Source organism: Aptenodytes patagonicus, chromosome 19 (genome assembly GCF_965638725.1).
Source record: "Aptenodytes patagonicus chromosome 19, bAptPat1.pri.cur, whole genome shotgun sequence".
Lineage (NCBI taxonomy): Eukaryota > Metazoa > Chordata > Aves > Sphenisciformes > Spheniscidae > Aptenodytes > Aptenodytes patagonicus.
The window spans coordinates 4,986,598-5,000,710 of record NC_134967.1 but is presented as its reverse complement, the minus strand read 5'-3'; the positions used below and the strand labels follow the sequence as shown (position 1 = coordinate 5,000,710).

General features: G+C 44.1%; 1 protein-coding gene across 1 annotated transcript in view; it reads left to right on the top strand.

Moving 5' to 3' along the window:
• Positions 1-13,379, top strand: part of SPSB1 (splA/ryanodine receptor domain and SOCS box containing 1) — a 39,092-nt gene extending 25,713 nt beyond the window's left edge. Inside the window, exons 2-3 of the mRNA XM_076356068.1 lie at positions 6,632-7,460; positions 11,250-13,379. Coding sequence (XP_076212183.1) covers positions 6,767-7,460; positions 11,250-11,377 — 822 coding nt within the window. The 5' untranslated portion in view covers positions 6,632-6,766 and the 3' untranslated portion in view covers positions 11,378-13,379. The remainder of the gene's footprint in view (positions 1-6,631; positions 7,461-11,249) is intronic.
• The last annotated feature ends 734 nt before the right edge of the window (positions 13,380-14,113 follow it).

Genomic DNA, 14,113 nt, shown 5'->3' with positions numbered 1-14,113 from the left:
GAAGGTCTATGTGATCAAGGGATCTGTTCTTCTCAGCACCACCAAGGGAGGAAGGGGGAAACCTCTGGTGTTAAAGCAGCTTCTAGAGATCACATTAAAGAAGGGCTAGCACTGTGAAAGGTATTTTTGGGGAGTTTCTGACATACTAGTTGTGCACATATCTGAAGGATGTGAAAGGTGACTCCCAGTAAGCTGCTGCCAGCAGGTTAGTCAGCAAACTAGTAGTAGTGTAGCTCCTTTGTCTATTGGCTTGTGAGATGAACATTCAGCCCAAGAAAATGGACCAAGTCTACTTAATGTTTTTCTAGTAAAATCATGAAAACCTGAGCGAAACTACAGTGGGTTTTTTTTAGTCTCATTTATCCCAGTACTGTCTGGGATCCTTTAGTTCAGCTTTCCAAAGCTGAACTTGGAAACCACGTGCAGAATACATACTTTCTTTCATTCTCCTGAGGTGTTTCCAGGCTGGAAATCTTTAGGCTAGGGCTCTGATTCATTGTCTGTACAGCACCCAGAGTATGCTAGGTGTTTAAAGGTCTGGCCTCTTATCTGTAGAAGCACACTCAATAAATATTGGGGGGGGGGGGAGTAGAGCTACAGTAAACTGACTTGAAGAAATAGACTTAAAGTAAAACTGGATCAGGAATCAAGGAATTTCAGAGCCTTCATGTATCTTGTAATTGCTGTTCTAGACAGGTGTCCTCTAGGTGTTGAGCTGCAGAGCAAGGGAGGACCTATGAGGAGCCATGGGTTTTCTGAACTAAAGTTATCAAACTTTTTGTAACTGTCTGAAGTGTTTCTCACCCTCCTTTCTGGTGAAGTTTAACTGAAGAATGGTTTGCCAGTATTCAACCTCAAGAAAACAGATGTTTTCAGTGGCTGAGTGCCTCACAGGTGCTTAAACAACTGCAGGCATCTTCCAGTAAGTTGGTTGTTTTTTGCTTCCCCTTGTTTTGGAGAGGATGCTTCTAGAACTCCTTATGCTCTGGATTTTTCAGTTGTGAACCATCGATGCTATACTGAGACTCTGGCAGCACTTTGGCAGCTCAGGAGTTGGGTTGGTTAATGGAACCCGCAGTGACAGTGACTCCTGAATGGCTAGTACTAATACTTTGCCTTGTGCGCAGATGTTGGACTGGGACTTTGAGGGCTCTTGCTGCTGTGCAAGTTGCTTCCAAATGGAGCTGAATATCCACACAGCAGCCTGTTAAAATTCCTATGTCACTTTGAGATGTAGCTACCTGAAATAATCTCCTACTGTGTGATAAAACTTGCATGGGAACAGCCTTTTGGCTTCAGATAAAACAATGAGGGCAACTTGGGTGAGTAGTATTTGGCTTAAGTTCACTGTATTGATAGCTTGGATTGCATTTCTAGTGTGTGTTCAGATGAGGTGAATGGGTTCGAATGCCAGCATAGGTAGGAATTAGGGGAATTGTCTGGGAGCAGTAAGGAGCCTTGTTTTGAATGTGGGATGACTCTTTAATCTAGCTGTGTGAATTGTTTAAGGGGCACTGTTTAGCCTCATGTTTGCAAGATGTTCCTCTAGGTTTTGGGGGATACTAGGGAAGTAATTGAAATTAAGATTTAGTTGTTTGATTCATACTGGGGCACAAAACATTCTGCTGTGGATAGCTGAGACTGCTACCTGCATGGCATCTGCCTAGCTGGGTTCTTGGCTGCATTTTGAGGTTCACTGCCAGCTGAAAGGGGTAAATGTGGCCGTGGGCACAGTGTGGCTCTACTTTGTTGTACACGGCACTTTGGTGAACTAAATCAAGATGACTGCCTCAGCTGGAGACGTCTGGTAGGCAGTTATTTTGCCTGGTTCATGTCAATGCCTAAACAGAAGTTGGACACCAACTCTGCTCTGCCATATACATTCTTTTCTTCGCAGAGCTGTCTTCTCCCCATTCGGCAGCAGGGACTTTGACACCTTCCATTGAAATGTCTTTGCTGTCTCCTGCCTTGATCTATTTGCAGCAAGCAGTTGTTTTGAAACCTGGCATATCTTTCTAGTATGGCAAATTACCTACTTGCTCTGAACAGCTAAACTGAGGGGAGATCTAATTCTCACTGAAAATAGCAGTGAACATTTTTTTCTAAGATACTCTTATGATTTCATTCCAAAGCTTTTAAGCCTAGAGGGTTAACAATAAAACTGAAAATAGCATGGGAGCAGAACAGAGCATCATGGGGATGAGCTTATGTTTATAAAGCAGAGCAGAATTGCAGCAAGCCTGAGCTGTTGATATGATAGATAAAAGCACTTTCAGTGCTTACATCTGTACTTAAACCTGTAACAGTTCGAAGGTTCTGAAGTAGCTAATTCCCTAGCATATCTTTTCACTTACGGCTGGCTGTGTCTCATATCAAGCTGCCCAGGGCATTAATCCAGTAATTTAAGAGGGTAAGCTTTTCTGTATCTGTCCTGCTGAGGGAAAGTGCCTGTATTGTCTTGTGCATGAAGAGGCTTTTTCTTTCAAAAAATGAGGGCATAATTGTGCTTCCTGACTGTAGGGCAAGGTGCCACTCTGCAGTTCTAGACCAGGCTAGTGCTAGGAAGAGTGGAGCCAGCTCTGAGCAGAAATTGTTGCCTTGCCCTAGTAAGGAGCCATGTTGCACTTAAATCTTGGCATACGGTGCTCAGTATCTGACCTGCTCTCACTGTAATAGACCCCTTTGTTCCAATCTTTTGTCTGTCTTTCCCCCTTTCTCTTCTTTATTCTGGCCATTGCCCTTCATCTAGTGTTAATAGTCTGCCTGGGAAAAGAGTCATAACTAATGCAAGTGATGAATGGTGCTTGTGTTCAGGAAAGGCTGCTTTCTCTTTGGAGCAGGCAGTGAGACGGTATCCTATCCCATGTGCTTCAGAAGTCCCTGTTGTCTTTCACTGTGGTGATTCCCTTTCTGGTGCAGCGGTCTTGAGAGAAATATAATGAAGCTTATGTTGGCAAAAAGTCATAATGAACAAGGCATTGTTTTGCTAATGAAGAGCACAGAATTGTATTGTCTTCTCTTGAGCATTTTGTGCTTCAAAGCAGTCTGCACCAATATTCCTGCAGTCTGGCAGTCTGCTTTTGTTTTGGTTCTCGCTTCCTATGCAGTCTTCTCATGTACTGTACAGCTCTCAGGAAATCTCTGCCGCTCCTCCTTCTGCCAATGTTTTGTTCCTTTATCCTAATCAAAGTTCCAACAGCTGAATTTGCCGGTAGACTTCCAAGTGTGCTTTAGCCAGTGCCTTGTTGACAGCCTTTGTCCATATGCCATAGGCCTTGGGAATGCCAGGTAGTTCATCTGGTACTTTCTGTACCACATGATTCAGTTCTGTCTCAGCAGCCTGATGGTCTTTATCCCAGCCTGAGCAAATGGCTTACACTGAAACTATTTAAAAATTATTGCTTCTGGTCAGCATTAATGTGCCTTTCCCAGGGAAGGGAAGACACCTATTAGAGTGACTTCACAAATCTCTTCATAACAGAGTTGGTGTTAGCTCTGAGGTATAAAACTGAACTTGAGTACACGCAGGCATGAGGGCTTCAAGATGGGACAGTGTGGTGAATGGGAGGAGCTGCTGTTAAACTCTTGAATAACTGCATGCAATACATGTGCTGAGTTGAAAAAGTAGGTCAAGCAACTTACTAGGTGGGTTTGTAGGACTCGTTGCGATGTTGTGACAAAGTCTCTGGAAGACAGTGTACTTCAACTTGTACACCAGCAGCTCAGCTCATGTCTGTATCAGCTTGTTCTTGGGATCCTTTGGTTTGGGATATTGCTGTTCCTTAGGCTTACAGAGCAAGGGAGCCTGTGCCCTTAGAGGCTGGGAGTGCCTGTGTGTCACGGAAACACTTCGGCCCAAGCACCTGAGCTGTGGGGCAGAACAACTAAATAATGTGTTGGGGGAGGGTGATGCATGGGCATCCAGTGACTGCCATCCCTCAGTTGGTTTTGCTGTTACTTGCTTATTTTCAGCTGTTGACCAGCTGGCTTACATAATTCAGTTTTGATGTTGTAGATGGTACTTAACTTGCAGGATGTCTCAGTTATCAGCTGATAACATGATTGGACCTTATTTAAATGGCAGTTGTTTAACAAACCATCTCTGTCTGTCAGTGCCATACATCTGAGGTCCCTGGATAGTTTGAAATAGCTATACCACTGCCTAGTAATGTGCATTGGGATGTGACTTGTAAAGAACCTCAGACATTCTCCTCTCCATACTTGAAAAAAGGAGGGAAGGAAAGGAAAAGTAGTCTTGTCTCTTTTCACTTAAGAACTACAAGATTTGAGGTCACAGTTCTAGTGGCATACCCTGGACTATAGTAAAAACCTGTAGGGAGGCTGGTGAATTGATCCCTAACTCAGATCATACATGAGCCTTCCCTGTCACCTTCTAGCTGAAGCCTTGCTGCTTATGTCCAGTAACCTTATTTTTAAACCAGATCTGATTCATGCTCTATTTTCAATGCCAGATGAGGTCCTTGGTTGTGAGTAAGTGTTGTGACTGTAGCTGGCAGGAGCCCTGCATGATTGCCTCACTTCAGGAAATGTTAAAATAACACTTTTTTTTCTTAGAAAGCTAGTTTGCTCCCCTCCCACTTCTAATTCTCCTAATAGCTGCCCCCAGTTTGGCAGCTGTCTTACAGAGGGTTGTTTGTGTTGCTGAGTGAGAGCAGAGACACTTCGGTGGATGCAGTGCTGGAGGAGAGGTACGCAAAGTGAGCTAGTATCTCTAGCCAAGCTGGCTTAAACTTTTTAGAGGTTTCTCTGAAATTTGGAAGGAAAACTGCTAAACTGTGAGAAGAATCTTGCTCCTCCCCCTGGACTCTGCATCTGAAGCTGGGGATTTTTTTCCTCTTGGAGAAGAGAAGCTGCCCCAACTGAAGCTGCTCATTTGAAACAAACCATACAGCAGGTTTATCTGCTCTCTTGACTATAGTAATTCAGTGGGGCCAATACCCACAGCTGCTGGAATGGGTGTCCCCCGAGGCTGGACCCAGCAGGTTTTGTCTGCTGTTTTGGACTTGCAGTCAGGCCTCCAAAGTACTTAGCAAAGCTTTAGTGGGGTTGATGAGAATTATCTCCTCAAACCTGTATCAAGGGCTGCTAGCTGCTTTGCCAGCTGATCTGTGGAAGGTTTGTAACTCTCCAGATGGAGAAGCCTTCATTTTTATTGCCTGGCTCCTACCTTGTTTGATCACTGCTATGAGGAGATGGTTTGTGTTCAATGCTTTATTTCTCTTTCGGCACTGTTTGTGCTGAGGGAAGAAAATTTTTTATGGCTGGATGACAACAGGCCGTACTTCTGTGTGTCTTTGCATTATGTAGCCTTTACTTTAGGGGATGCTTACATCCTAGAGGTTCCCCAAGAACTTTCATTTACAACCGTCAGCCAAAAAAGGAAGGCTGGAATTTATTTGTCTTCATCTAATGTCTGTCAGATCTGGGAGCAGATCTGCAAAGGAAGCACTGGGGTACCGGTTAAGAGAACACAAAGTGCTAATCTAGTGTGTTACATGAATAAGCTGTTTTGGACACCGCGGGTACTAGACCTGTTTGTAGTGCCTGTTCTACTTGCCGGTCTAACTTCAGCTAGAACACAAATACATCCCTCCTGAAATGCAGCCTGCTTTCCTTTCCCTATAGTGGAAGCTATACTTATGAATGTTTTGCATTCTGAAGGCTAGTTCCAACCTCTCTAGAGTAGTAGAGGGAGAAGTTCATTCAGTAACGTCACTCTTTCCTGCTATGGACAGCTCAGACTAAAGCTTTGCAGAGCAGTTATCCATATAAACCAATCCCTCACTACTAGTTAGTTGTAGGATGTTACTACAGGGTCCAAAGACAATGCAATTGTAAACTCAGGTCTGTCTTTGAGAAATTGACTGAAGCTGTTTGGATTCTTTTTCTGAGCATTAAATGCCTTATGTGTTTTGGCTCCATTGTGGATAGCTATAGAGATGGCTTTGGCAGGAGAAATTCTCCATGGTGGTTGGAAAGAGCTGGAGCAGTGAACACCAGTGGGCAGCCTGGGCCTTCACTGGGATGTCTTGCTCAGCCTGACCTTGTGGTATGAACTAGGGCTGGGAGACCAGGCAAAATTATGCTTATACAAGACACTGTTTTCAGTCCTCCTACCAACTGAAGACAATCAGGAAAAATTAAGTCTCAGGCATTACTGTGTACTGGGTTCTGAGTCTTCTGCATTGAATAAACTCTTCTCGAATTTTCTAGCCTGGACAACATATAGGTGATCATGATGTAAAAGCAAGGTTTGCTGGAGGCAACCTAAATACAGATGTGCTCCCTTAAGGTTTAGTGATGCAGTAATAAGGAGCAGCGCATTCACTGTGAAGAGAAGATGAGCTCTGGTGGCTGAATCTGTGCCTGCCTTAGACAAAAAAGCAGAAATTCAAGTGCCTTTCTGAAGGGGGCATTAGAAACTTAGTACCTATCTATTTAATCTATATGCTATCTCTGCATAAGTAGCACGCATTACCCTTCCTTGCTGGTGGAAAGGAAGGACAAGTTGTCAGGACAAACAGTTTAAAACTGTGCTCTGTAAGTGTTGCATATAAGGCTGTATGTGCTAATGTTTAACTCGTGTCTTGTTTTTCTTTCCATCCATTAGGCAATACTGACTGGTGCACATCTTGACAAGGTCTCCTAGCAACCTTTTCTATAGAGCTGAATGACAGCAGGAGCGGCCGGGTAAATCGATGAGCTTGCCTTGGGAGCCTATAAATAGGCAAAATCAGAACACACAATGGGTCAGAAGGTCACAGGTGGGATAAAGACTGTGGATATGAGGGACCCTGTATACAGGCCATTGAAACAGGAACTCCAAGGACTCGACTACAGCAAGCCCACACGTCTGGACTTGCTACTGGACATGCCTCCGGTATCGTATGAAGTCCAGTTATTGCATTCATGGAACAATGATGATCGCTCGCTGAATGTGTTTGTTAAAGAGGATGACAAACTCATATTTCACCGGCATCCGGTGGCTCAGAGTACAGATGCCATCAGAGGCAAAGTGGGATATACACGAGGACTGCATGTGTGGCAGATCACGTGGGCAATGAGGCAGCGAGGCACGCATGCTGTGGTAGGGGTGGCAACAGCAGATGCTCCTTTGCATTCAGTAGGGTACACAACGCTTGTAGGAAACAACCATGAATCTTGGGGGTGGGACCTTGGGCGCAACAGACTGTACCATGATGGCAAGAACCAGCCAAGTAAAACCTATCCTGCCTTCTTAGAACCAGACGAAACTTTCATTGTGCCGGACTCCTTCCTGGTGGTTCTGGACATGGATGATGGGACACTGAGCTTCATTGTAGATGGGCAATACATGGGTGTTGCATTTCGGGGACTCAAAGGGAAAAAGCTATATCCAGTGGTAAGCGCAGTGTGGGGACACTGTGAAATTCGGATGCGCTACTTGAATGGACTTGACCGTGAGTATAACTCCCTGTATTTATTCTAGCAGCACAGATCTGTGTGCCACTTAAGTGCAGGCTTACTAGACCATCCTGGGGGTGTGTGTGTCATTTTGATAGAGAGGTGAGGATTTCATGTCAGCAGTAGGATCGCTGGATACAGCTCTGAATCCTTAATGGCTAATTCAAAAAGCTTGTCTGGCTGTACACATGTACTGTTACCAAGGCACTGCAGGGAGCAAGCAGGGTTTGGGGAGGTAGTATGGTGGGAGAAGGTGATGCCAGTTGCCTATCTAGAGATGACAAACCTTTCTATATTGCTACCAAAGTATCAGCAGGAATGTCCTTCTGACAGCTGCATTATTGGCAATGTAATCCTGGTGTCTCTTTACAAGAAACAATCTCTGAGGGACAATTACCTTCCTTGAATGTCAAATGAAGGGACTTTTAAAATCCCTTGCAGGCAAGGGTGGGAAGATCTGTCCCTGTCTAAGGAAATGGGAATGTCTCATCTTTCAAAAAAGTAGCTCACTTCTCTACTTCTTTCAGGGCAGGGTATGCTCATTCCTAGCATGGGGCTGGATATTGTAGCCAGCCCAACTTGCATGCCAGGCCTTTTACTAATAGGCACATCAATCTCTAGCTAAGCTTAGTAATAAATTTGGCTGTTCAAACGTGCTAAAGTCTGTTATCTCTCATAGTCAGAAGTTCCCATTGGGCCAGACTGTGACTCAGTCCTCTGGGTAGGGTGGAGGAGAGAGGTGAAGGAAGTGGATTAAAATCTGGATTTATGTTGCTAGTGAAATAAATTTGGCAGTATTGATATGAAAAGAGTAGTGTTTCCCCTGCGTTCCAGAACAGTGTCTGCCCAAAGGCTGTAGCATACTGGGCTCTTTTATTTGTGCTTAAAACGTGTTCTAATGCTGGGCCAGCAATGGCAAACCCCTGGCACTGGGTGACATGAGGTACAACAAAGCTGACGCTGGGTACCAGAAAAACTGAGCTGTCAGAATAACCAGGAAAGCCTTGCAAAGGGATAGGAGCAAAATCCACAAGTGTTTTGAGAAATACGCTTCAACTCAGCAAGACCAAATAGAGAGCTCTTGGCAGAGCACTTTCTCACCAAAAGAAAGAAACCTAGCTCATTCTGCCACAACAGCTTACAGAATGGCAGTGGCTCCAGTAACCAGGTTTTTCTGAAGGGTCAAAGCCAAAATCTGCAGCTCCCCTCAAAGCCAGCAAGTCTGTGGAGTTGTTGGCACAGAACTGCACTTAGCAAGGAAACGGCCACCTCCAGTATTGGATTTGGTTGTAACGTGCTCTCAGCATAGGAGTGAATTGTGGGCATAAGGCCAGGAATGACGAGACAGTATTTTGGCACAGATAGAAGGAAGGTGTCTGGCTCTAACAACTTCTGAGCATTCAATAGCAACACTGTCCAGTGATTGTGGTGCTTGTGAATGGAAGGAGGTCAGATATGTGTGTGCTTTCTCTTTTGGTCTCAAGATCTCCTGTCAGACTGGTTATCAGTGCAGACTAGAGGAGGACAAAGTTCTTGTTCTTAGTCTCTGTGGGAAGAAGATCCTCTCCTTTTAAGGCCATTAAATTGGAATGTATTTGTTACGTTAATGTCTATAGGCTTTGAAGGTCAGGCCCCTTGTCCTCTGCTAAGCTGGCTAGACAATGCCTCTGTCCTAGACAATGCCTCTGTCCTAGACAATGCCTCTGTCCTAGACAATGCCTCTGTCCTAGACAATGCCTCTGTCCTAGACAATGCCTCTGTCCTAGACATCTCCGTATGGAGCAGGAGGAATTGGGACAGACTCTGAATACAGCATATTTGTACCCCAGTGGTTTAAGCATAAGCTACATTGGGAAGTGCCAAAGGAGTGCTGCCAGTAATAGGCTTCTCTGGCAGTATCACAGCCAGAGCTGAGATGTGCAGTCCAGCTGTAGAGACCTGTCCCTGCGGAAGAGGCGGCGTGGATCCTAGAGTAGGCCATGAGCAGGCAAGACCAGCAGTACCTTGGGCTGAGTGCAGCCATGTTTTCACTTGTGGCGCATAACATGTATGACAAATGGTGGGGCTTTGGAAGCAACAGCACTGCCCTGACAGATCTGTTCTGCAATGATAGCTGGGTGGAGAGCAAAGAGGTGTGCATATAGAGGTATGATTCCTCAGGAATAATTAATGCTTGAAGCACTGGGAGAACTTTTGGAGAACTGCTAGAAAAAACATTCCACTGCAGCTTCCCCTGGAGCAGGTAATAGCTTGTGATCCATAGCAGGGAAGGAGAGGGGGGAAATAGGGCATTAGTTAGCTCTGGCTGTGAACTTGAGGAGGCAGACCAATTCAAGCGTGCATTTCCTGATTTTCTTACCAAGTTTCTCCTCAGCTAACAACCTCTCCTTCTCACAGACTTTTTGCCAAAAACTAGATAAAAATTAATTTTTTCCACTTTTCATTGGAAGTGTTTTCTACATGGAGCAGTATGACTGTTTACTTTTTTCCAAAGTAGAATCAGGAGTGGCCTGATAAGAGGCTACTGACAACACTCTTGTGTTAGAGCTTTTAATGTTAGCTGTTATCTTTGAACCTGGAAGGAAGGGATTTGTATCCACCTTATTGATGGAATGAATTCTGGTAAAAAATGCAGTAACATGACCATGCTCAGAAAAACTAAGCTTCCCCTGTCTCTCAGCTGTTTAAAACAGCTGTATGAACAGTCAGATTAATTTGGCTTGTAGTAGTGGAAGCTAGAACTTTGGCATCTATCAAGGTTCCTGAAAACTGCAGCTTCTCAGCCAAACTTTTCCATTGCTGTGGATGTTTTTAGGTGTTTGTGTTCAGCCCAAGATGTCTGTAAAGGAAGCTTTCTATTGGTGCATGCTGAGCCCTCAGGCTACTAGAAGGATGTCCAGTTATCTGCTTAATTTGGGCTATCTTTGCGTTAGCCCTCTCTTGGGGGAGGAGGAACTCCTTAGGCTTGAGCAGCAAACTGTGTAAAGGTGAGCTTTGACAGACTTAGCAACAGAAGCTGTGAGAAACTAGTCTGTATCTTCCTCCTGTGCAGCTGTGATGTGTTAACTCTGGCTTTGACCTTAGTCCCCTGTATGTTGTGAATGACTCTTCAGCATCAAAGGGCCCCATATGCCATTTCTGAAAAACTAGTATTATCTTGTTCAGTGTTTGTAAGTACAGGATGCAAAAATGATAGCCAAAGGCTTGTATCTTTCCCAGGTTTATGATACAGGAGGGAATCCTCTAATGGAAAATGTCACAATACAAGTAGTGACATGAAGCTTTGACAAATGGCTTTGTTTTTCATGGAAAGTATGTAATACAAATGAATGAGTTGACAGCTGTTATCCTACTATACAAGAAACAAATCATGGTACTTTCTGGGTACCCATACCACACGATGCTATCAAACTGCTGCAGTCTTTTACTTCAGTGAATCTCTTACAAAGGTTTTTGGATACTGCAGTAAGAGGCACAAGCTAGAAGATGTGTTCTAAATTGAATGAATGGTATTGCAGAGGGGGAACTTCCATTAGGGGATTCTAATATTTTTTTTTTGGTTTGCACACGTGTGGCTTAAATAACCCCTACAGAAACATCATGCTCTGCCTGTGTATTTGAGGAGCTGAAGTTGCTGATACGTGAATGCTGAATGGCTTGGGTCCTGCAGACGTGCCAGGCATTCACTCTTCTTGCTCAGTCTTTTCTGGGGGATTTTTAGAACTAGCAAAATGAATGTGTAACTTGTGGGTTGGGATGTTAATATCTTGGGTCTCTTTTCCCAGCTGAACCACTGCCTTTGATGGACTTGTGTCGGCGAGCTGTGAGGCTTGCTCTGGGCAAGGAAAGACTGAATGAGATCCCTACACTGCCACTGCCAGCTTCCCTCAAGAGTTACCTGCTCTACCAATGACCTTCATGTTCAAGGATAGAGAGTTGGAACCAAGGCAAAATATTGGAGCTGACCCACTGGGCAATGGGTTCTCCACCCTCATGTCATCGCTACTGTTGGAACTCCTCAGCCAAAGTATCCCTGCCACTGCTTAAGCCTCCATGTGCCCTTATTGGCAAACTCTCAAGTAATCCTTGTTTCACAACTGTTTTGTTCTTTGGAAGTCACTTCCCCAGCACACTTACAAAACGAACACTTTCAGAAGCTCTGTGCTTCCCTGCTTCTCCTGAGAAAAGGCTGTACTGCATCCTCTGGGTTGTAGAACCTAGGAGGGAGTGATTTTTCTGTACCAGCTAAAGGCAAGAACATAATCTGGGGAAGGGAAGGCATTAGGAGTAGAAATACTAAGACCAGGTCCTAAGAATGGAAAGGCACAGGGTGGCCAGCAGAGTTGGGAAGAGTCTGGAATACCAAGAAGAATTAATTGCTGAGTTTTTTTAAAAACCAAAAAAACCCCCACTCCCAAACCCTGAAACACCAAAACCAAGAATCCTTCCACCAGGACACTTCTTAATTTGGAGAAGGTGGTTATGTCGCTGATGTCTGTATCTCTGCCAGGACTTCTCACCATGTTCTAATGTTATTTCATAGACAGTGAATCTTGCTTTCTTGTTTATCACCATTGCTTTCTCAGTTGTCCTGCTCCATTCTCTGTTCTGCCTCTTCTTAGTGGGTTTGACTCAGTTGATTGAGCAGTCATAGCATGCCTTCACCTGCCCTCTTCTTGACTTAAAACTGCAAGTTTTAGTCTGGGATCAGGGGTTCCTTGCTGATGCGGGGACAGGGAAGGGACAAACTTCTCCCGCAATAGGGTGATACAGGCTGTATGAGCTGAGACTTGTTACACAGCTATAGGTCCTGTCATCTTAGGTCTGCTTTCTGTATAGCCTGTTTCATGTTAAGGCTTTAGAGAAACATACTAATGTGTTTCTCTAAAGGCTCTGCCAGGGAATTCTCTTCTTAGATAAGCTGCTTAAAGTCATCCAAACCAGGCTTTGTTCTGTCATAGACCGTCAGCATAATCTCCACTTAACTATGCAGCATTCCCTCTTTCTTGCTTGGGGGTGGGAAGTTGTCCCAGAGAAAGTGGTGGCAGCGTGGCTGCAGAAGTACCATCAGCAGATGAGAAATCCAGAAGGTGATTGCTGCGGAATGTAACTTGTGAGACTTTAACAGAGGCCAGTGGAGTGATCTTCAGGTACAGCAAGAAGAAACTGAACCTCTCCAGAGCTGGGGGTGGGGTGGGGCAGGAGAGAACTGCAATAACAGGACAAGCAATTCAGGCAAAATCAGCACATCCCAAATAGATTATCACCTCAGTAGCCAAGTAAAGAGGATGACACTCCTTTACTAGCAGGAGCTGCTCTCTTGACCTATCCACAGGTTACTATGCTGCCTTTCTGGGGTTATTTTGCACATTTCTTTGTCTTGAAAAATGTTTGTGTGGTTGGTTTTTTTGCTCTTGAGTTATCCCTTCAGTTCTGTGTAGGTACAAATGAGTTTAGTTGTTGAAAATGTTAATATATATATATTTGTGGTGTATGTATAAGAACATGTTTTAAACAGCTGCTGTAGGGTACCTTTTTTAAAATAAACTACTTGCATAGTATATTTTTTAAAGCACAGAATTGGTGCCAAGACTGGGTGGGGTGTGATGTGCCCCTTTTTTAATCTAATATTATATGATTTTTTTAATGTAGGGGTTTGTACTAGTTTCTGTTACAGGGTGGGACACAAGAAAAATTCAGTGTGTATGGAGCCCTACTTGGTTGCCTTCAACTTGAACCAGTGTCTTCCAGAACTCCAGGGAAGCAGCTGTGTTCTCCCTACTTCTAATGCTCTTTGTGCTCCCTTGTTTCCATCTCTTCTCACTTCACCAGTATGTTGCTTTGTACAGTTTTAAATTCTGACTATTTTATGACTGTAGATAATACTCAGTAACCTAATAAACTTTATTAAATATTACTTGATGCTGGTTTTTATTTGCATGAAATGATCAGAGTTCTTTCTGTCTAGCTTCTACGTGAATGGTGAGCTTATTCCCAAGAAGCCAGCCCAAACAGGTAAAGCAAGGGCTGTTGTGGCCTTGTCTCTGCTTAGAAAAATAACAATTTAAAGCTGGCATCTAAAAGGTGTGCATGGGTGGAGGGCAAGCTGCAGCTATTGGTACAGGGCAGCAGGGTGTGGTAACCTGAGATTTTTGTCTGCCACTGGTGCCTAAAAATGGCTACTCCAGATGGAGTTGAATAAAATCTGTGGTGAGGCAGCAGCCTCTGTTTCCTAATTTAACTTGTTTTACAACTGACTTATTACACCATACTCCTTTTTCTTCAAATAGTTTCAAGTAGATTGAGTAGATCAGGGCTCTTGTTATCTTGCCAAACTTGATGTGTTGTGCAGGCTTGCAAATTTCACTCCTAGATTACAGCAAACAACTTTTCTTTTTCTTCCAGAAAAGCAGCTCATATGAAAACAAGTCACTAACCTACTATTTTATGTTGATACCTGATGTCCTTTTCCTTAGGATGGGAGATGGTGGATAGAAGAAAGCAAAATAAAGTGGTGAGGGCTAAAGGGATCCCTAGCCAGTAGAACAGCACAGTTATAGAAGGTGCTGTGGCAGGTTAAGCTGAGTATTGGGAGAGTCATCCCTGGATTATGTGTGCTTGAAAAATGGCCGATTAATTTCAGTGTGTT